The sequence below is a fragment of the Grampus griseus genome, assembly GCF_964374135.1.
Source record: "Grampus griseus genome assembly, chromosome: 9".
Lineage (NCBI taxonomy): Eukaryota > Metazoa > Chordata > Mammalia > Artiodactyla > Delphinidae > Grampus > Grampus griseus.
In genome coordinates, this window is record NC_139003.1 from 90,126,245 (window position 1) to 90,148,784 (window position 22,540).

General features: G+C 42.5%; 1 protein-coding gene across 1 annotated transcript in view; it reads right to left on the minus strand.

Annotated features, from left to right (window-relative positions):
• LAMB4 (laminin subunit beta 4) overlaps nucleotides 1-22,540 on the minus strand; it is a gene marked incomplete at both ends in the record, with an annotated part of 112,238 nt that overhangs the window by 79,183 nt on the left and 10,515 nt on the right. The window contains 10 exon segments of the mRNA XM_082661717.1: nucleotides 14,691-14,879; nucleotides 16,187-16,289; nucleotides 16,292-16,309; nucleotides 17,636-17,686; nucleotides 17,690-17,721; nucleotides 17,724-17,849; nucleotides 18,028-18,091; nucleotides 19,431-19,595; nucleotides 19,599-19,619; nucleotides 21,333-21,406. Of these exon segments, the coding sequence (XP_082517843.1) occupies nucleotides 14,691-14,879; nucleotides 16,187-16,289; nucleotides 16,292-16,309; nucleotides 17,636-17,686; nucleotides 17,690-17,721; nucleotides 17,724-17,849; nucleotides 18,028-18,091; nucleotides 19,431-19,595; nucleotides 19,599-19,619; nucleotides 21,333-21,406 (843 nt within the window).

Consider the following 22,540-nt stretch of genomic DNA (forward strand, 5'->3'; position numbering starts at 1 on the left):
CCCTGGTCTGGGAAGATTCCACATGCCGCAGAGCAGCTGGGCCCATGAGCCATGGCTGCTGGGCCTGCGCGTCAGGAGCCTGTGCTCCGCAGCGGGAGAGGCCACGGCAGTGAGAGGTCCGCGTACTGCAAAAAAAAAAAAAAAAAAAATCTTCCAACAAACAAAAGCCTAGGACCAGATGGCTTCATAGGCGGATTCTATCAAACATTTAGAGAAGAGCTAACACCTATCCTTCTCAAACTCTTCTAAAATATAGCAGAGGGAGGAAAACTCCCAAATTCATTCTACAAGGCCACCATCACCATGATACCACAACCATACAAGGATGTCACAAAGAAAGAAAACTACAGGCCAATATCACTGATGAACATAGATGCAAAAATCCTCAACAAAATACTAGCAAACAGAATCCAACAACACATTAGAAGGATCATACACCATGATCAAGTGGGGTTTATTCCAGGAATGCAAGGATTCTTCAATATACACAAATCAATCAATGTGATACACCATATTAACAAATTAAGGAGAAAAACCATATGATCATCTCAATAGATGCAGAGAAAGCTTTCGACAAAATTCAACACCCATTTATGATTAAAAACCCTCCAGAAAGTAGGCACAGAGGGAACTTTCCTCAACATAATAAAGGCCATATATGACAAACCCACAGCCAACATCGTCCTCAATGGTGAAAAACTGAAAGCATTTCCACTAAGATTAGGAACAAGACAAGGTTGCCCCCTCTCACCACTCTTTTTTTTTTTTTTTTTTGTGGTACGCGGGCCTCTCGCTGTTGTGGCCTCTCCTGCCGTGGAGCACAGGCTCCGGACGCGCAGGCTCAGCGGCTATGGCTCACGGGTCCAGCCGCTCCGCGGCATGTGGGATCTTCCCGGACCGGGGCACGAACCCGTGTCCCCTGCATCGGCAGGTGGACTCTCAACCACTGTGCCACCAGGGAAGCCCCATGATTCACTTTGTTATAAAGCAGAAACTAACACACAATTGTAAAGCAATTATACTCCAATAAAGATGTTAAATAAATAAATAGCAAAACCCCACAAACAACCCAATTGAAAAAACGGGCAGAGGATCTGAACAGATATTTTTCCAAAGATGACATACAGATGGCCAACAGCTACATGAAAAGATGTTCAACATCACTCATCATCAGGGAAATGCAAATCAAAACCACAAGGATATACCACCTCACACCTGTTAGAATGGCTGTTATCAAAAAGACAAGAAATAACAAGTGTTGTCAAAGATGTAGGAAAAAGGGAACGCTTTGGCACTGGTGGTGGGAATGTAAACTGGTGCAGCCACTTTGGAAAACAGTATGGAAGTTTCTCAAAAAATTAAAAATAGAGCTACCATATGATCCAGCAATTTCACTTCTGGGTATTTATCAGAAGGGAATGAAAATACTAATTCAAAAAGACACATGCACCCCAATGTTCACCTCAGCACTATTTACAATAGCCAGGACATGGAAGCAACCTAAGTGTCCATCAACAGATGAATGGATAAAGAAATGTGGTATATATACAAGGGAATATTATTCAGCCTAAAAGGAACAAAATCTTACCTTTTGCAACAACATGGATGAAACTTGAGGGCATTATGCTACACGAAATAAATCAGACAGAGAAAGACAAATATTGATACCGTATGATCTCACTTATATGTAGAATCTTAAGAAACCCTCCAAACCAAACTCATAAATGCAGAGAAAAGATTGCTGGTTTCCAGGGGTGGGGATGGGTGAAATGGGTCAACGGGGTCAAAAGGTACAAACTTCCAGTTATAAAATAAGTCACGGATGTAATATACAGCATGGTGATTACAGTTAATAACACTGTATTGTTTATTTGAAAGTTGCTAAGAAAATAGTTCTTACCACAAGGGAAAAAACTTTAACTACGTGTGATGATGGATGTTAACTAGATTACAGTGGTGATTGTTTTGCAATACATACAAATATGAATCATGTGGAATTCCCTGGTGGCACAGTGGTTAAGAATCCACAGCAAATGCCCTGGCCTGGGAAGACTCCACATACCGCGGACCAACAAAGCCAGTGTGCCACAACTACTGAGCCTGCTCTCTAGAGCCACAACTACTAAGCCCACGTGCCACAACTACTGAAGCCCGTGCGCCTAGAGCCCATGCTCCATAACAAAGAGAAGCCACCCCAATGAGAAGCCTGCACATCGCAACGAAGAGTAAACCCTGCTCGCCACCGCTAGAGAAAGCCCGCACGCAGCAGCAAAGACCCAACGCAGCCGAAAATAAATTTATTTTAAAAATTAAGAGAAAAAAATATGAATCATGTGAGACACCTGAAACTAATATAATGTGATATGTCAATTATATCTCAGTTTAAAAATTAGATTATTTGGGGGGTGATGAAAATGTTATGGAGCTAAGTCCATGTGGTGGGTGCAAAACACTGCCGGTGAATTGCTGTTCACTTTAAATGGTTAATTTTATGTTATGTGAATTTCACCTCCATTTTTAAAAGGCTCTAAAAAGTGAAAATAAGGTCAAGAGATAAGAGTGGGATGCTGTAATGAAATATATATCATATATAGTTGATCTCATTCACTATAAAGGCATCAAGGGACATGACATAGAGGGAAAAACATCACATAAAATGTCGACCAAATCTCTGAAACATGGTTAATAAAGTAAATCTGTCCTTCCCCAGCACAGAAAAATATGTTGCAAGGGTAAGTGCTATCATTCTTTTTGATTCGTCTTGGAAGGAGCACCTACAAGAAAGAAAAAGGAATAAGAAATGTTCAAATCTTTATTTTTGGAAATCTGTTGGTGGGGCAAAAGCTTGGATGAAGAGATTCTGGAAAATGAGATAAACAGTCATCTGTAGCAAAGGTGTAACAAAAAGTAACCACCTTCCCCACTTTTTTTTTTTCCAGTAGAAACTCAAACAACTAAAAGAAGGAACATCATATGAAAAAGGATACTGATAGTACAAACAACTCCACAGAGTAGAAGTTAGAAAAGGTAGAGCTTGACTGAGTATAAGGAAGGAATCTCTAACCGTTAAGCCTTCCCAATAGAGCAGTGACCCTCTCATCATTGGAGGCATCCAGGCAGGGGCTGGCACAGCACTAGTTGTGGCTTTGGTATACAGGACAAGCGCATTGGTAGACATTAGATGACCATCAAGGTCTCTTGTATCTTTTTGGTGCTGTGTTTCCAAGGGATTCCACTTTTAAGGAAAGAAATAAAGATGAAAAAAATAAATATCCTGATTTTAAGAAACAATTATGTAAGATTTATACATGTTTGCTTTGGACTAATAAAAACAAAACCCTCAAGTCTAAAGCAATGTTTACATAACCACCATTTAGGTTATTAGTGAGTTTAGTGGAAAAAATCCAGTCTGGAAACACTGAAGCAAACAGTTGTCTGACAGAATCTTTTCTTTCTTTATATATTTATTTTTGCTGCGTTAGGTCTTCACTGTTGCACGCGGGCTTTCTCTAGTTGTGCTGAGCAGGGGCTACTCTTCATTGCAGTGTGCGTGGTTCTCATTGTGGTGGCTTCTCATCGCGGAGCATGGGCTGTAGGCATGCAGGCTTCAGTAATTGTGGCACGTGGGCTCAGTAGTTGTGGCTCGCTGGTTCTAGAGTGCAGGCTCAGTAGTTGTGGCTCACGGGCTTAGCTGCTCTGTGGCATGTGGGATCTTCCCGGACCAGGGTTCGAACCCATGTCCTCTGCATTGGCAGGTGGATTCTTAACCACTGAGCCACCAGGGAAGTCCTCTTTTGGTTTTCAATTGTTTGTTATTGGATTGTGACTGGTGACAAAAATCTTACTGTGGAAAACCAACACTGGGTTCTGTTAAGTTTGGGAAAAAAGCCCACAATTTTCTTCTAATCAAAGCCAGTTGCTTCTAGGAAGGAGCAACAAACTGAGTTTATTTTATAAGTAGCCAAAAGGGAAAAAGCTCAGCTTTATTTGGGAGACACTCCAAAGGGTCAGCAGTGAGTTCCAGAGTATAATTTAATTATACACAGAAATGTTCTTTGGGACATTTACTTTGAAATAACCCTATGTATGGTCTTTAGAGTAGAAGTCCAATAATATGTCTTGGCGTCACGCAATTTAATTCCAGCAAACTTATACTATCAGTGGTGGAGTCTAACAAATATTTGTTTTTTCTGTGTCACATCTGACTGTGTCTTAAATCATAGAAGACTTAAAATTTGTCATCTCTTAGGCCTGGAATCTGATCATGTAAACATTTAGGCTCAAACTAGGACAATTTAGAGAAAATTTATATGAGAACACTGGTCAGTCTTAACACACGTCATTTGTATACACACACACACACACACACACACAATGTGTTTAGGTAAACTGGGAGAAACTGGGAAGTCTCATAATGGTCATTTTTACAAGCTCCTCATTTGCCTTTCCTCAAGAAATTCCTTACTTACAAAGGATGGATTCTTAATTTCATATCAGAGGTACTAGTTTTCTTTCCTTGTTTTTCTCCACAAGCACCATCAAGTTAATACTAAGTGGTTCTTAACGAACAAGACTCTGGTTGATGCATGTGAAATATTTGGTTTAGTTATTTCCAATCTCTTTCCAGACTCCTAAATTATCTGTTTCAAAACTGTATTTCCCTCGGACTTCTCTGGTGGTGCAGTGGTTAAGAATCCGCCTGCCAGTGCGAGGACACGGGTTCGAGCCTTGGTCTAGTCTAGAAAGATCCCACATGCCGTGGAGCAACTAAGTCCGTGCACCACAACTACTGAGCCTGTGCTCTAGAGCCCGCGTGCCTAGAGCCCATGCTCTGCAACAAGAGAAGCCACCGCAATGAGAAACCCAGGCACCGCAACTAGAGAAAGCCCGCACGCAGCAACGAAGAACCAACACAGCCAAAAATAAATTAATTTTAAAAACACCTATTTTCCTGATTCCATCTAAGAGAGAAATTTCATCTTCTTTTACAAATGCAGAGCTTTATAAACATTAATAAAGGTTGTAATGTATATGTGTGTGTGTGAGAGAGAGACAGAGTGAGAAACAGAGACACAGGGAGAGACAGAGGGAGTTTGATCAGAGATTCTGGCAAAAAAAAAAATGACACTTAGGACACTGATTTAAAGAAATATATTTTCTGAGGATCCTGTATTATTTCAAACAGGTCACGTAAGGTAAACTTTTATACAATCAGCTACCTACTGAGTGATCTGAGCAAAAAACCCTTCATTTATGCTTATTCCACATCATGAATATTGAACGTTTGAAATCTAGGACACTGCATGTATTTGGGTATCTACTGATTTACTTTTGCTCAAGACTTCAATTTATGTATTATGATTATATAAAGTTTGAAATTGGAGTCTCATAGCAAGTTCCCCCTGCCACCAATATAAAATAACATTATATTGATGATACAGCCTAAGAAGCAGGATTTCTGGATATCGGGAGAGGCCATCTACCATGGGTCCTGGGCATGTGAACACTGTTGCTGAGTGTGTTAACAATGCAAGGCCCTGACGGCTCTTTGCTCAGGCCGTTTCTCCAGGTTGTGGTTGTAGTAAGCTACCTTGAGGGATGAGGTAACATTTTCCCCCAGAAAAAGAACGGGCTTGCTTCCACTTGCTATAAAAGCAATGAATTCTCCAAACTCAGTGCTCCTGGGCTGTGATGTAAGCTCATTAGCTGTGCAGGATCCAGATGGTATCCTCTGAGTTGCCCCATGGGCCGTGGGGACATGGGAACTCACACAGATACAAACATCTTGTTGCTTACTGTGTCATCAGCAATAAAGTCCTTTGTCTTTGATCCAGGAGTTTCATGTCTTCGCCCAGCATCCATGAAACAGTAACAAGCTAACCTGTTAGTTTGCCAGTAGGGTTAAGATCTTGGACCCAGTAACTCACACTGGGCATCTGAAGTCAGGTTGGAGTATATTTCTAAGCAACAATCTACAGCACTACTGGGGCGAGACTGAGGCAAGCGGGGTGCCCAGGGCACACAATGTAAGGAGGCACTCGCTGTCAGCCGTGTACTCACATGACTCAGAGTGACAGTGTCCTGAAATTTGGGGACCTAGGTGTTTTCTTGCCTCTCCCTAGTCTCGGTCCTGTAGGGAAAGGCAAATTAATGATGAGATACTATTTCGTTAGCAAAAATTAACTGTGGAGGAGCTTCAGGATGGCGGAAGAGTAGACATGGAGATCACCTTCTTCCCCACAGATACACCAGAAATACATCTACACGTGGAACAACTCCTACAGAACACCTACTGAACGCTGGCAGAAGACCTCAGACCTCCCAAAAGGCAAGAAACTCCCCACGTACCTGGGTAGGGCAAAAGAAAAAAGAATAAACAGAGACAAAAGAACAGGGACGGGGCCTGCACCAGTGGGAGGGAGCCGTGAAGGAGGAAAGGTTTCCACACACTAGGAAGCCCCTTCGCGGGCGGAGACTGCGGGTGGCGGTGAGGGCAGCTTCGGGGCCGCGGAGGAGAGAACAGCAACACAGGTGCGGAAGGCAAAGCGGAGAGATTCCCGCACAGAGGATCAGGGCCGACCAGCACTCACCAGCCCGAGAAGCTTGTCTGCTCACCCGCCGGGCGAGTGGGGCTGGGAGCTGAGGCTCGGGCTTCGGTCGGAGCGCAGGGAGAGGACTGGGGTTGGCGGCGTGAACACTGCCTGCAGGGGGTTAGTGCGCCACGGCTGGCCGGGAGGGAGTCCGGGGAAAAGTCTGGACCTGCCGAAGAAGCAAGAGACATTTTCTTCCCTCTTTATTTCCTGGTGCGCGAGGACAGGGGATTAAGAGCGCTGCTTTAAGGAGCTCCAAAGATGGGCGCAAGCCGCGGCTAAAAGTACGGACCCCAGAGACGTGCATGAGACGCTAAGGCTGCTGCTGCTGCCACCAAGAAGCCTGTGTGCGAGCACAGGTCACTATCTACACCTCCCCTCCCAGGAGCCTGTGCAGCCCGTTACGGCCAGGGCCCCGGGATCCAGGAACAGCTTCCCCAGGAGAACGCACGCCGGCCTCTGCTGTCGCAGGCTCGCCCCGCACTCCGTGCCCCTCCCTCCCTGCGGCCTGAGTGAGCCAGAGCCCCCGAATCAGCGGCTCCTTTAACCCCGCCCTGTCTGAGCGAACAACAGACGCCCTCAGGCGACCTACACGCAGAGGCGGGGCCAAATCCAAAGCTGAACCCTGGGAGCTGTGTGAACAAAGAAGAGAAAGGGAAATCTCTCCCAGCAGCTTCAGGAGCAGCAAATTAAATCTCCACAATCAACTTGATGTACCCTGCATCTGTTCAGGAATACCTGAACAGACAACCAATCATCCCAAATTGAGGAGGTGGACTTTGGGAGCAAAGCAATATATATATTTTTTGCCCTTTTTCTCTTTTTGTGAGTGTGTATGTGTATCCTTCTGTGTGTGATTCTGTCTGTATAGCTTTGCTTTTACCATTTGAACTAGGGTTTTGTCTGTCCATTTTGGTTTTTTTTTTACTTCTAAAATTTTTTTTCTTAAAAATTATTTTTTATTTTAATAACTTTATTTTACTTTATTTCATTTTATTTTATCTTCTTTCTTTCTCTCGCTCTCCCTCTCTCCCTCTCTCCCTCCCTCTCTCTCTCTCTCTTCCTTTCTTTCTATTTTTTCTCCCTTTTATTCTGAGCCATGTGGATGACAGGCTCTTGGTGCTCCAGCCAGGTGTCAGGGCTGTGCTTCTGAGGTGGGAGAGCCCAGTTCAGGACACTGGTCCACGAGAGACCTCCCAGCTCCACGTAATATCAAACGGCGAAAATCTCCCAGAGATCTCCATCTCAACACCAACACCCAGCTTCACTCAACGACCAGAAAGCTACAGTGCAGGACACCCTATGCCAAACAACTAGCAAGACAGGAACACAACCCCACCCGATAGCAGAGAGGCTGCCTAAAATCATAGTAAGTCCACAGACACCCTAAAACACACCACCAGATGTGGACCTGCCCACCAGAAAGACAAGATCAGTCTCATCCACCAGAACACAGGCACTAGTCCCCTCCACCAGGAAGCCTACACAACCCACTGAACCAACCTTAGCCACTGGGGACAGACACCAAAAGCAACGGGAACTATGTGTTTGGAGACCCCAAACACAGTAAAATAAGCAAAATGAGAAGACAGAAAAACACAGAGCAAATGAACGAGCAAGGCAAACACCCACCAGACCTAACAAATGAACAGGAAATAGGCAGTCTACGTGAAAAAGAATTCAGAATAATGATACTAAAGATGATCCAAAATCTCGGAAATAGAGAAAATACAAGAAACATTTAACAAGGACCTAGAAGAAATAAAGAGCAAACAAACAGTGAGGAACAACACAACACATGAAATTAAAAATTCTCTAGAAGGGATCAATAGCATAATAACTGAGGCAGAAGAACGGATAAGTGACCTGCAAGATAAAATAGTGGAAATAACCACTGCAGAACAGAATAAAGAGAAAAGAATGAAAAGAACTGAGGACGGTCTCAGAGGCCTCTGGGACAACACTAAATGCACCAACATTTGAATTACAGGGGTTCCAGAAGAAGAAGAGAAAAAGAAAGGGACTGAGAAAATATTTGAAGAGATTAAAGTTGAAAACTTCCCTAATACAGGAAAGGAAATAGTCAATCAAGTCTAGGAAGTGCAGAGTCCCATACAGGATAAATCCAAGAAGAAACACACCAAGGCACATATTAGTCAAACTCTCAAAAATTAAATACAAAGAAAAAATATTAAAAGCAGCAAGGGAAAAACAACAAATAACATACAAGGGAATCCCCATAAGGTTAACAGCTGATCTTTCAGCACAAACTCTGCAAGCCAGAAGGGAGTGGCAAGACATATTTAAAGTGATGGAAGGGAAAAACCTACAACCAAGATTACTCTACCCAGCAAGGATCTCATTCAGATTTGACAGAGAAATTAAAACCTTTACAGACAAGCAAAAGCTAAGAGAATTCAGCACCACCAAACCATCTTTACAACAAATGCTAAAGGAACTTCTCTAGACAGGAAACACAAGAGAAGGAAAAGACCTATAATAACAAACCCAAAACAATTAAGAAAATGGTAACAGGGACATACATGTCGATAATTACCTTAAATATAAATGGATTAAATGCTCCAACCAAAAGACATAGACTGGCTGAATGGATACAAAAACAAGACCCGTATATATGCTGTCTACAAGAGACCCACTTCAGACCTAGGGACACATACAGACTGAAAGTAAGGGGACAGAAAAAGATATTCCATGAAAATGGAAGTCAAAAGCAAGATGGAGTAGCAATTCTCATATCAGACAAAATAGACTTTTAAATAAAGACTATTACAGGAGACAAAGAAGGACACTTCATAATGATCAAGGGATCGATCCAAGAAGAAGATATAACAATTGTAAATATTTATGCACCCAACATAGGAGCACCTCAATACATAAGGCAAATACTAACAGCCATAAAAGGGGAAATCAACAGTAACACAGTCACAGTAGGGGACTTTAACACCCAACTTTCACCAATGGACAGATCAGCCAAAATGAAAATAAAGAAGGAAACACAAGCTTTAAATGATACATTAAACAAGATGGACTTAATGGATATTTATAGGACATTCCATCCAAAAACAACAGAATGCACTTTCTTCTCAAGTGGTCATGGAACATTCTCCAGGATAGATCATATCTTGGGTCACAAATCAAGCCTTGGTAAATTTAAGAAAATTGAAATTGTATCAAGTATCTTTTCCGACCACAACACTATGAGAATAGATATCAATTACAGGAAAATATCTGAAAAAATACAAACAGATGGAGGCTAAACAATACAGGACTAAATAACCAAGAGATCACTGAAGAAATCAAACAGGAAATCAGAAAATACCTAGAAACAAATGACAATGAAAACACGACGACCCAAAACCTATGGGATGCAGCAAAAGCAGTTTTAAGAGTGAAGCTCATAGCAATACAATCCTACCTTAAGAAACAAGAAACATCTCAAACAACCTAAACTTACACCTAAAGCAGTGAGAGAAAGAAGAACAAAAAACCCTCAAAGTTAGCAGAAGGAAAGAAATCATAAAGATCAGATCAGAAATAAATGAAAAAGAAATAAGGAAACGACAGCAAAGGTCAATAAAAGTAAAAGCTGGTTCTTTGAGAAGATAAACAAAATTGATAAACCATTAGCCAGACTCATCAAGAAAAAAAGGGGGAAGACTCAAATCAATAGAATTAGAAATGAGAAAGGAGAAGTAACAACTGACACTGCAGAAATACAAAGGATCATGAGAGATTACTACAAGCAACTCTATGCCAACAAAATGGACAACTTGGAAGAAATAGACAAATTCTTAGAAATGCACAACTTTCTGAGTCTGAACCAGGAAGGAATAGAAAATACGAACAGACCAATCACAAGCACTGAAATGAAACTGTGATTTAAAATCTTGCAACAAACAAAAGCCCAGGACCAGATGGCTTCACAGGCAAATTCTATCAAACATTTAGAGAAGAGCTAACACCTATCCTTCTCAAACGCTTCCAAAATATACCAGAGGGAGGGACACTCCCAAACTCACTCATTCTATGAGGCCACCATCACCCTGATACCAAAACCAGAGAAAGATGTCAGTGAGAAAGAAAACTACAGGCCAATATCACTGATGAAGATAGATGCAAAAATCCTCAACAAAATACTAGCAAACAGAATCCAACAGCACATGAAATGGATCATACACCATGATCAAGTGTGGTTTATTCCAGGAATGCAAGGATTCTTCATTATACACAAATCAATCAATGTGATACATCATATTAACAAATTGAAGGAAAAAAACCATATGATCATCCCAATAGATGCAGAGAAAGCTTCTGAGAAAATTCAACACCCATTTATGATAAAACCCTCCAGAAAGTAGGCATAGAGGGAACTTTCCTCAACATAATAAAGGCCATATATGACAAACCCACAGCCAACATCATCCTCAATGGTGAAAAACTGAAAGCATTTCCACTAAGATCAGGAACAAGACAAGGTTGCCCACTCTCACCACTATTATTCAACATAGTTTTGGAAGTTTTAGCCACAGCAATCAGAGAAGAAAAAGAAATAAAAGCAATCCAAATTGGAAAAGAAGAAGTAAACCTGTCACTTTTCAGATGACATGATACTATACATAGAGAATCCTAAAGAGGCTACCAGAAAACTACTAGAGCTAATCAATGAATTTGGTAAAGTAGCAGGATACAAAATTTATGCACAGAAATCTCTAGCATTCCTATACACTAATGATGAAAAATCTGAAAGTGAAATTAACACTCCCATTTACCACTGCAACAAAAAGAATAAAATATCTAGGAATAAACCTACCTAAGGAGACAAAAGACCTTTATGCAGAAAATTATAAGACAATGATGAAAGAAATTAAAGATGATACAAATAGATGGAGAGATATACCATGTTCTTGGATTGGAAGAATCAACATTGTGAAAATGACTCTACTACCCAAAGCAATCTACAGATTCAATGCAATGCCTATCCAACTATCACTGGCATTTTCCACAGAACCAGAACAAAAATTTCACAATTTGTATGGAAACACAAAAGACCCCAAGTAGCCAAAGCAATCTCGAGAAAGAAAAATGGAGCTGGAGGAATCAGGCTCCCTGACTTCAGACTATACTACAAAGCTACAGTAATCAAGACAGCATGGTACTGGCACAAAAGCAGAAATATAGATCAATGAAACAGGATAGTAAGCCCAGAGATAACCCCACGCACATATGGTCACCTTATCTTTGATAAAGGAGGCAAGAATATATAGTGGAGAAATGATAGCCTCTTCAATAAGTGGTGCTGGGAAAACTGGACAGTTACATGTCAAAGTATGAAATTAGAACACTCCCTAACACCATACTCAAAAATAAACTCAAAATGGATTAAAGACCTAAATGTAAGGCCAGACACTATCAAACTCTTAGAGGAAAACATAGGCAGAACACTATGACATAAATCACAGCAAGATCCTTTTTGACCCACCTCCTAGAGAAATAGAAATAAAAACAAAAATAAACAAATGGGACCTAATGAAACTTCAAAGCTTTTGCACAGCAAAGGAAACCATAAACAATATGAAAAGACAACCCCCAGAATGGGAGAAAATATTTGCAAATGAAGCAACTGATGAAGCATTAATCTCCAAAATTTACAAGCAGCTCATTCAGCTCAATATCAAAAAACAAACAACCCAATCCAAAAATGGGCAGAAGACCTAAACAGACATTTCTCCAAAGGAGACATACAGATTGCCAACACACGAAAGAATGCTCAACATCATCAATTATTAGAGAAATGCAAATCAAAACAATGAGATATCATCTCACACTGGTCAGAATGGCCATCATCAAAAAATCTACAAACAACAAATGCTGGAGAGGGTGTGGAGAAAAGGGAATCCTCTTGCACTGTTCGTGGGAATGTAAATTGATACAGCCACTATGGGAAACAGTATGGAGGTTCCTTAAAAAGCTAAAAATAGAACTACCAGGGCTTCCCTGGTGGCACAGTGGTTAAGAGTCCGCCTGCAGATGCAGGGGACACGGGTTCGTGCCCCGGTCCAGGAAGATCCCGCATGCCGCGGGGCGGCTGGGCCCGTGGGCCATGGCTGCTGGACCTGCGCGTCCGGAGCCTGTGCTCCGCAACGGTAGAGGCCACAGCAGTGAGAGGTCGGCTTTCTGCAAAAAAAAAATAAATAAAATAAAATAATAAAAAAAGAACTACCATACGACTCAGCAATCCCACTACTGGGCATATACCCTGAGAAAACCATAATTCAAAAAGACTCATGTACCAAAATGTTCATTGCAGCTCTATTTACAATAGCCAGGACATGGAAGCAACCTAAGTGTCCATCGACAGATGAATGGATAAAGATGTGGCACATATATACAATGGAATATTATTCAGCCATAAAAAGAAACGAAATTGAGTTATTTGTAGTGAGGTGGATGGACTCAGAGTCTGTCATACAGAGTGAACTAAGTCAGAAAGAGAAAAACAAATACCGTATGCTAACACATATGTATAGAATCTAAGGAAAAAAAGGTCATGAAAAACCTAGGGGCAAGACAGGAATAAAGACACAGACCTACTAGAGAATGGACTTGAGGATATGGGGAGGGGGAAGGGTGAGCTGTGACAAAGCGAGACAGAGGCATGGACATATATACACTACGAAATGTAAAATAGATAGCTAGTGGGAAGCAGCTGCATAGCACAGGGAGATCAGCTCGGTGCTTTGTGACCACCTAGAGGGGTGGGATAGGGAGGGTGAGAGGGAGGGAGACACAAGAGGGAAGAGATATGGGGACATATGTATATGTATAACTGATTCACTTTGTTATAAAGTAGAAACTAACACACCATTGTAAAGCTATTATACCCCAATAAAGATGTTAAAAAAAAAATTAAGTGTGACAAAACCCACATTACCAAGAGTTAAAGTGTGACAAAACCCAGTGTTGGTCAGGAAATAAAGTAACAGGAACTCTCATACACTGTTGGTGTGGCTGTTAATTGTTATACCCACTTAAGGGACAGTTCACTATTATCTAATCAACTTGGAAAGGTTAACAGTCTATGGCCCAGTCATTCCACTCCTAGGTATGACTCTTAGGGACAGTCTCTGCATGTGCACAAGGCCACATGTACAAGAATGTTTACTGAAGCATCAAAAGAGAAATGGACAAATAGATTTTGTTACATATATAGGAAGGAAGAATTCTATGTAGAAATTAAAATGGGAGAACTAGGGGCTACATGATATGGACAAATCTCAAAAATACAATGTTGAATGAAATACTCAAGGGTACATACAGCATATCATCTATCTCAAGTTTGAAAACATGTCAACATGTATTGTTTGTGGATGAAGACATGTGAAAGTCTAAACACAAGCATGCTAATGATGATTGCCAAATATATGAGAGTTTATCCCTAGGAAGGAGGGTAGACCAAGGGGACAGGTGTGCAGCTGGGACATCCCATCCACAATGCTGTAGTGTTCTAGTAATAGCCTGAAGGTGAGAGGGTAAGATATTACATTTTCACAAAGCTAGTGGTGGCTCTGTTTTATTTATATATATATATATATATATATATATATATATTATTCTGTATTATTTTGTCTATGAGTGAAATATTCCCTTTGAAAAAGTTGACATTAAAGATGAAAGATTTTTAAAGGTTAAAAAAAGAAAAATGAAACGAGGTAATAGCTTAGCAAAGTTGAATCATCTACAGCCAAATGCTGTAGCCAGTTTCTCTAGTTACTTCCTTGAGCTGACACTGCAGGTGCATGCGGCCTCTTCTGAAACCATCACCCCATCCTGGTTGAATTCAGAACAGTTTCCCGAATCATCAGTATCAGCCCCGGCCGCAAGACCACCAGGACGGACCTGGATTACCTGGCCCAACTTGTTCAGAGAGAGAAAAGTTCTCAGAGCCGAAGCGATTTTGCAGTTCCCACCCCCAAGAGGGCAGTTTGGAGACGCCGCTGAACCCAGGGTGGGCTGACGGCCCCAGGGACACCAGCTCTGCTCAGATGAGGGGAGAGGATGGGTCAGAGGCTGGGGACTCACAAATGCACGCGTACGGATCCGAGATGGCCTTGAGGGGGTCCCTGGAGAAAAGGGGCCTGAAGCGATCGCAGTGCTGGCCCTCGGTGTTGTGCCGGCAGCCGTCACACACGTACCCTCTGCGACTCCCGCTCGCCAGGTACACCGTCTTGTCGAAGTGACAGCGGTCAGAGTGTCCGTTCCAGCGACAAGCTGAGAACCGAGTGGAGTTACGAGAGATTCGCCAAGGCCTCAGGGATGAGCACCCTCAGGATGGTGGCTCCACGCCCCATCACCCATTCTCCCCTCCTCCGCTTTCTTCAGCCACCCCGCCTTCTTTCACCAAATATACAAAGGCTTAAAATAGGTGCTTTCAAGGATCTTTCTAGTACTCCGATTCTGCTCATACACTCTCTGTAAAATGTGTTCCCGAAATGTTTAATATTTAGTTTGTTTTTTTTTAAATCAAGCGAACAAATCTAAATCATGTGGGTGACCTAGAAGCCCTAGCATGCAGTATGTTTGTTGTCCTTCGGTAAAGAATACTTTGACTGACTCGGGCTTTGTAAATCTGAATTTTTTACATCATATACTCTGCAGTATGGTACTACTGCATTCTCCAGATCGGATGCTAGAGCTGGGCCCAGCCAGCCTCTGCTTCTCTAGGGCAGAATTGCTGGAAGCGGGGCTGCAGGCTGTTTTCCTCCCATCAGGGGCTCAGCCAGAGTGTCGGAAGGAAAGGCAGTCTGTTTAGAGGGATTTGTGTGTCTTTGTGGTAATGTCTATGCTGTTCATCCTGTTGGGTTTTTCCCTGTAAAGAGCATAACCTCTGGCTACGTTTTGCTGGGTCTTATCCACTGTGACACTCACGGATGGGGCTTTCCATAAAAGCTCATCTGAGAACCTCTCCTTCGAATCCTGTTTTCCCCATATTTGGGAAAAGAAACTGGATAACAGGTTTATTTGGAAGTTCATCAAAATTCGGAGGCAGCAAACACATGACAAAACGCCCTATCTTACTTATCAGCCTCAATAGTTTATAAAAAATACAATAGCCTGTCCAACTCCATTCTGGACCTCGTTTCTCATCTTAGCTGACATATGGTTCAAGGTCACCTTCATTTGAGTGTGTGATAATTCAGGAAAACAGTGGGGATCTTTGTACCCATTCTAGGGGTCACCACATTCCTGGAGTGGCACTGTCCTCACAGATATTACCATTTCATGGCTATGCCCCCCTCTGCAAAGGGGCCACACAACATGCATATTGTCTCGTTCTTCAAATTAATGTGAATTTTTGGTGTGAAGGTTTGAGAAGCTGGTGATTCTTCTATGTGAGATACTGGGAGACATGAGGCTATCACACATTTGCAGCTGTAAGCCACAGGGGTTCACCACCTGTGCTGCCTGCAGCTCCGCAGACACAAACTAAATGTTCTCCAAAAGAAGGAAAAGCAGAGATCGTGTAAGGAGCTCACATAAGGAAACTCGGTGTATGCTGAGAGTGGAGGTCCACCCACCTCGGCAAGTGCTGTCCAGGGGGCCCACGGCTAGCCTCCAAGGAATGTCCTGGAAGAAGTCCTTGCACCTTTCACAGTTCGGGCCATCTGTACTGTGCTGACACAGATGCACCGACCATGAACCTGCATGTGTGAGGAACATAAACACAGGGCTTATCTTAGAGCTTTGAGGACGCTGAGGTTCTTTAAATGGAAAATGACATACCAGGCCACAGGGTCCCTTCTGGGTCTTAGTTTCCCATCTGTTAGTTACAATACCAGCCTTGACTATCTTTTATTATTTGCTTAACTAGCTATTAAATTTTAAAAAATTTAAGATGTTTAGTGAACACCTAAAATAAATGTTTTTGCATTTCTGAATTCTAATTTCAGGGAACACAGAACACACATTTTGCAGCCTTTGGCAAAATGAGGGCCAGGATGGGGAGTATGCGTGTGCACATGCGTGTGCACGTGCGTGTGCGTGTATGGGGTGATTTAGGAGCATCAAGGAAAAGAGGGAACTAGAAACCAGAAAGCACTAGAGAAAGGTATGTGATTCTCTTGTTTTTTTCACAAAATGCCCTCCGTGTCCACGTTCCCAGGGAAAAGTTCCATTTCCAGTGAAACACAGAGGTGTCTAGGTGGGAAGATGCAATAGCCTCAATCCAGCCTTGTCTGTTATGACCAATAGTTCAAAACTATTGAGTTAGACACACCCCCAGGACCCTGCAAAAAATGCCATTCTTCGGGGCTTCCCTGGTGGCGCAGTGGTTGAGAGTCCGCCTGCCGAGTCAGGGGACACGGGTTCGTGCCCCGGTCCGGGAAGATCCCACATGCCGCAGAGCGGCTGGGCCCGGGAGCCATGGCCGCTGAGCCTGCGCGTCCAGAGCCTGTGCTCCGCAACGGGAGAGGCCACAACAGTGAGAGGCCCGCGTACCGCAAAAAAAATAAATAAATAAAAAAACCATTCTTCTACTACATTACTCTTTTACGATTAGTCCCAGGAATGGAGAAGATCTGCACTGCTTAAGATAGTCATTTGTAGTGTAAGTGTTACTTGGGGTGACCATCTTCAGAGCATCAGATATCACTCAGACACCTTGGCACTGAGCACAGGCTCTCACATGATAGACCTTCAGTATGTTTTTGTGAGACAATGATGTGAACTTACAGGTCATCCCTAGCAAATCTCCATTCCCTAAAAAACCAATAAACAAAAGACAGCAAAACGGACTATCTTGAAATCATAAATTATAAATTCTGCCCATTAGCTGAATGATGCCCACATGTGGCAGAATCCACAAGAACCTCTGTCCAGAGAACCGAAGGCCCCCAGAATGGCCTGACGGGCCAGGTTGAATGAAACAACATTGTTGATCCCCACATACAGAGTCTGATCTACATTCAGCACCAAGACAGTGAAGGGAAGATGGAAGAGCCAACCACGCTTTCAGGTTTGTAACTCACCATTCTGGGTGGGCTGAAAACGTCTCCGCGCAGCTTCTGTGTTGGGCCACGTTAGCTAGCATGGCCACTGCAAAAACATCTTCCCCAGCCACCATCTCATAAAGAGCATAGTAGTATTTATCAAGGGAATCATTTTGCCTCCTTCCAAGCAAAGTATCCCCGAGGGTATGGAGTTTGGTAAAGTTCATCCTCAGGTTTGTTAATGTCACAAGGTCTAGAGAAAGGAAAATAATGAAATTAACGAATCTAAGTGCATTTAGGTTGGACGGGTTCAATGCACCCTGCTTGACTGACATCTCCTTAATGTCCCCTAGACATGCAATAACAAGGAATTTCCCTAACGAGAAATTCTAGAGAAGGAGTTGGTGTGAAAAATATAAAGCAATTCATACCCTGGACGTAGGGGCTGTAAGGGTTTTCTATTTCAAAGCTGGGATCCAAAACTTCTAAAACAACCTGTAAAACAAAGGTAGGTTAATTTAGAGTATTTTACCCCAAAAACATAATTGTTAAATATACTCTTAAAGAAGAGATTCTGACCTTACAAGAAGGCTGAGCCACTGCTTCCCACCTGGTGTAAAACGCAGATTATCATTTGGGTTTGAGACAAGCTGGGACCTGGGACCGTTTGCTGCAGTGCTTGCACCTGAACACACCTCTCCTCCAGCAACAAAATACAGAGAAACTGCATGGGACTAAAAATAACTGCATGCATGCACAGTTGGGGCAAATTCTGGACCCGAAAGATACAAAGAGACCAAAAAACCCAACTGCCACTTTTGAAGAGCCTGGAGCACAAACAGGGTGTCAGGAGCAAAAGCAGGGTATTGTGCGTGCCCCCTGCACGCAACACTACCTAAGAGGTGGGCAAAACACCTAAGCCACCCCTCTGGCCCGACCCCTGGACACAGCCTACCCTCACCCCCTATAAGAAACAAGCTTGTCCCTCCCTCGGGGAGCGAGCAAGCAGGGGAAACTGTTGTTTGTTCTCGTTCCCCCCTGCTGCAGCAGGGGCCCCAATAAAGTCTTGCCTGAATTTCTTGTCTGGCCTCTAGTCAATTTTTATTGATTGGGGAAGGCCAAGAACCCTGGTCAGTAACAGGTTCTCATATGAATAAAAATACCAAGAATGAAAATCAAGGAAGGTTGTTCAACAGTCATTCTGGCTCTTTACGCACAAGTGGTCCATGTAGACGGAAGTGCTGATACCACTGGTGAAAGGGCTCCTCTGCTGGGTTGGGGTGGAGTGATGGGGTCACTATTCGGCAAGTCATCGTCAATTTAGATCTGGCGGGGGATTCTGGACCTGCCTTCTGCCACTCTTCCTTCTAGTCTAGCTGATAAGGTCATATCTCCCAAGCACACTCCTACCCCCTGACCCTTTGCCCATCACCAGCTTTGCTCTGAGGAAATTCCTGGCAGATTCCACGTGGGTGGGGACTTACAGAGCACGGAGCTGAGACAACTAATCCAAGGCTGCCGCCAACCTCTGTGGTTCCTTTACAAGGGTTAGAAAAAGATGTTCCTTCCTCTGGTGCCCAGGCTGCATTTTAGCCCTTGCTTACCTTCAGCACAGCACTCCTCTACAGGATGATTTCTTATAAGGTATTTATAATTTATCTGAATATAAGATGAATTCAGGACTCATTTCAATCCAGACACATTCATTCTGAAACAACCAGCAGCTCAAGTTCAATTTCAGTAGACACTACCTAAATTGTTTGCATCTCAATTAACCACATTAACAAAAATAGGTTTCATTTATGGCAAAGAAATCCAAGGAAGGAAATGCTACCTCACCACCAGTGGAGGGTTCAATATCCGAGTATTTGGAGTCACAAACAAGGTCTCCCACTCCGTGGGCCTGGCCAGATGTGATGTTGGGGAAGGAAGTAGCACAGTCTTTGGCAAAATATTTGAACACTCTCCAGGTGTGTCCATAGTCTGTGGAGCATTCAATTCACATTGCAGCAGGCCAAAAGGTCTAGGAGAAAAATGAGTTAAACTTGTCATACCTCACAAAAGTTGATTTTATTACTCACTCCAGATTGAATGTTTCCATTTTCAAATTCCATTTTTTAAAACTTTATTTGTATCTTTAAAAATCTATTCTACCGGGCTTCCCTGATGGCACAGTGGTTAAGAATCCGCCTGCCAATGCGGTGAACACGGGTTCGAGCCCTGGTCCGGGAAGATCCCATATGCCATGGGGCAACTAAGCCTGTGCGCCACAACTACTGAGCCTGCTCTCTAGATCCCGCGAGCCACAACTAGGGAGCCTGCGACCCACAACTACTGAAGCCCGCGCACCTAGAGCCCGTGCTCCGCAACAAAAGAAGCCACCACAGTGAGAAGCCCGCGCACCGCAATGAAGAGTAGCCCCCGCTCACCGCAACCAGAGAAAGCCCGCGCACAGCAACGAAGACCCAACACAGCCAAAAATAAATAAGTAAATAAAATACATTTACAAAACAAACAAACAAAAATATCTATTCTACCATGAAAACACCGAAATCTCTTTCTAACAAGCGGGCGAGTATTTATGAGCACATGCTTTGCCCCAGAATCGAATTCCACTTTTAAATTGTTTATGGTTCTGTGAATTATTAATTGAAGCAAAATAGCATACTCATTTTTAAAAAAGGCAGTGTAGCAGATATTTTACAGCAATTTGCATGTGGTTTTTCTTTGCCTAGAATGCTTTTCCTCTGGCAAACTCCTACACATCCTTCAAAATCCACCATGAAGTTTACCAACTCCCCAGAGCCATCTTAGCCATGTCAATGAACCCCCCCAGCATTCTAATCATATATCTATTTCTGCACTTGTCACTTGGCATTATAATTTCAAATTTATATATGTATGTGTGTGTGTGTATATATATAATATATATATTATATGTATGTTTGTATACATGACTAGACTGTGAGCTCTTTGAAGGCAAAGACTGGGTTCTTTTTAAAATTTTTAAAACATTTAGTTTTATGTTCCTTTTTTTTTTTTTTTTTTTTTTGCGGTACACGGGCCTCTCACTGTCGCGGCCTCTCCCGTTGCGGAGCACAGGCTCCGGACGCGCAGGCTCAGCTCAGCGGCCATGGCTCACGGGCCCAGCCGCTCCGCGGCATGTGGGATCTCCCCGGACCGGGGCACGAACCCGCGTCCCCTGCTTCGGCAGGCGGACTCTCAACTACTGCTCCACCAGGGAAGCCCCTTATGTTCCTTTTTTACTACCAAAACCTAGCTCCAGGCTTGACATCAAAATTAGAATTTTGATGAATGATTAAAGAATGACAATAGTACAGGATTTTCTCTGGCATCTACCTAATCTCAGTAAAGAGCCTTTAAATTTTCTCCCTCTTTTGATCACAATTTTTCCCTAAATAATTTCCAGTTCCTGCCCTCTTATGTCAAAAATTATCTTTCTAGTTCTTGTAACCTCTATCAACCCAGGGCTTGGAGGTTTCCTTTTTGCTATATCTTCCAAGATTTTATTTTATTTTTATGTTTAATCTATATAAGTTATTAATGAGCAGAGGGATTTTTTTTGTTTTTCATTCAAGAATAAAAACCCAGATGACAAAGCTTCAGTTGGATTTAAACAGCTTTTTGTTCTCTGTAGGGAAGCAAGGAAGCAAAATTGTAGGTATGCCAAGCATTTGGTAAATAGATAAGGGGACAGCAGCCTACACATCTGTACCTTAAAGGTCAGAATAAGTTGATTGAACTGAAGTAATGCCTCTAGATCCAGTCTGATGCTGACATGATCAAGACCTAAAGGAAAAACCAGAAAGAAGAAAATCAGTGATTTTGAGAGACCCCTGTTTATCACGTTAATCCCTCATTGTGGCTTGTCTGTAACGAAACCCTTTGAAATCTCATGGCTGGTGATCAACACTCTTGCCTAGTCTGCTGGAGTGGTTTCCCAAGCCACCCATGCCCAGGAGAAGGTCCATGTGAGGGTAATACCCATTTTCCCCTGACTGTGCCCACATCCACCTTTTGGTGGCAATGCACACGGCCACTGTGTGGCAGCATTATGTACCACCAAGGGAGTTCCCGGACATTCCCCAGAGGTGGAAAGAGAAGGATCATTTCCATGACCTCAAATCTTGACTCAACATAAGCTAGCAGGCACAGCATGGCAAACACCCTTTCCTTCCAACAGCTGCAAAAAAGCATTTGAACTAGTTGTATTGTCACTTAGCAGAAAACCCAGCTTGGATTATTTCCCTGGGACTGAGGGTCTGTGGGCTCCTCTGTGGCCACCAATCATGTCCTTGTTCAATGGATGACATAGAAAGACAACCTCATATTATGCTTGCCCTCAATGAGCTTATATATTATGACGATTCCCACACTCCCTTCTCATGATCTAGGATCTCCTAAGGGAGATATATTTAGGTGTCCAAAGAGAACACATGGATTGTAGCCCAAAGCATCCTGGCCAGGACTTTGCACTGAGATAGCTGCCATCCAGCTCTAGCACAGACACAGAGGATCAACTCCAATCCAGACGTGATAGAAGCCACTCTCGAGTGGAACTGTCCAATGGGAATATGGGCCCCACGTGTCATTTAAAATTTTCTAGCAGCCACATTTTAAAGTAAAAAGAAGCAGGAGAAATTATTTATCTGTATTAATAATAAATATAATAAACAATACTTTATTATATTATAATTTATAATATATGATATATTGAATATTACTTATATATGTCATACGTGATATAATGTATTATTTATCATATATATTTATAATGTCATATATGATCTATATAATATACTTAATCCAATATATGAAAAATATTCTCATTTCAATATATAATCAACATTTTAAAAATTAGTAGTGCTTTATTACACATATTTTTCTCTAAATCAAGTCTTAGAAATCCAGGATGTTTTTACA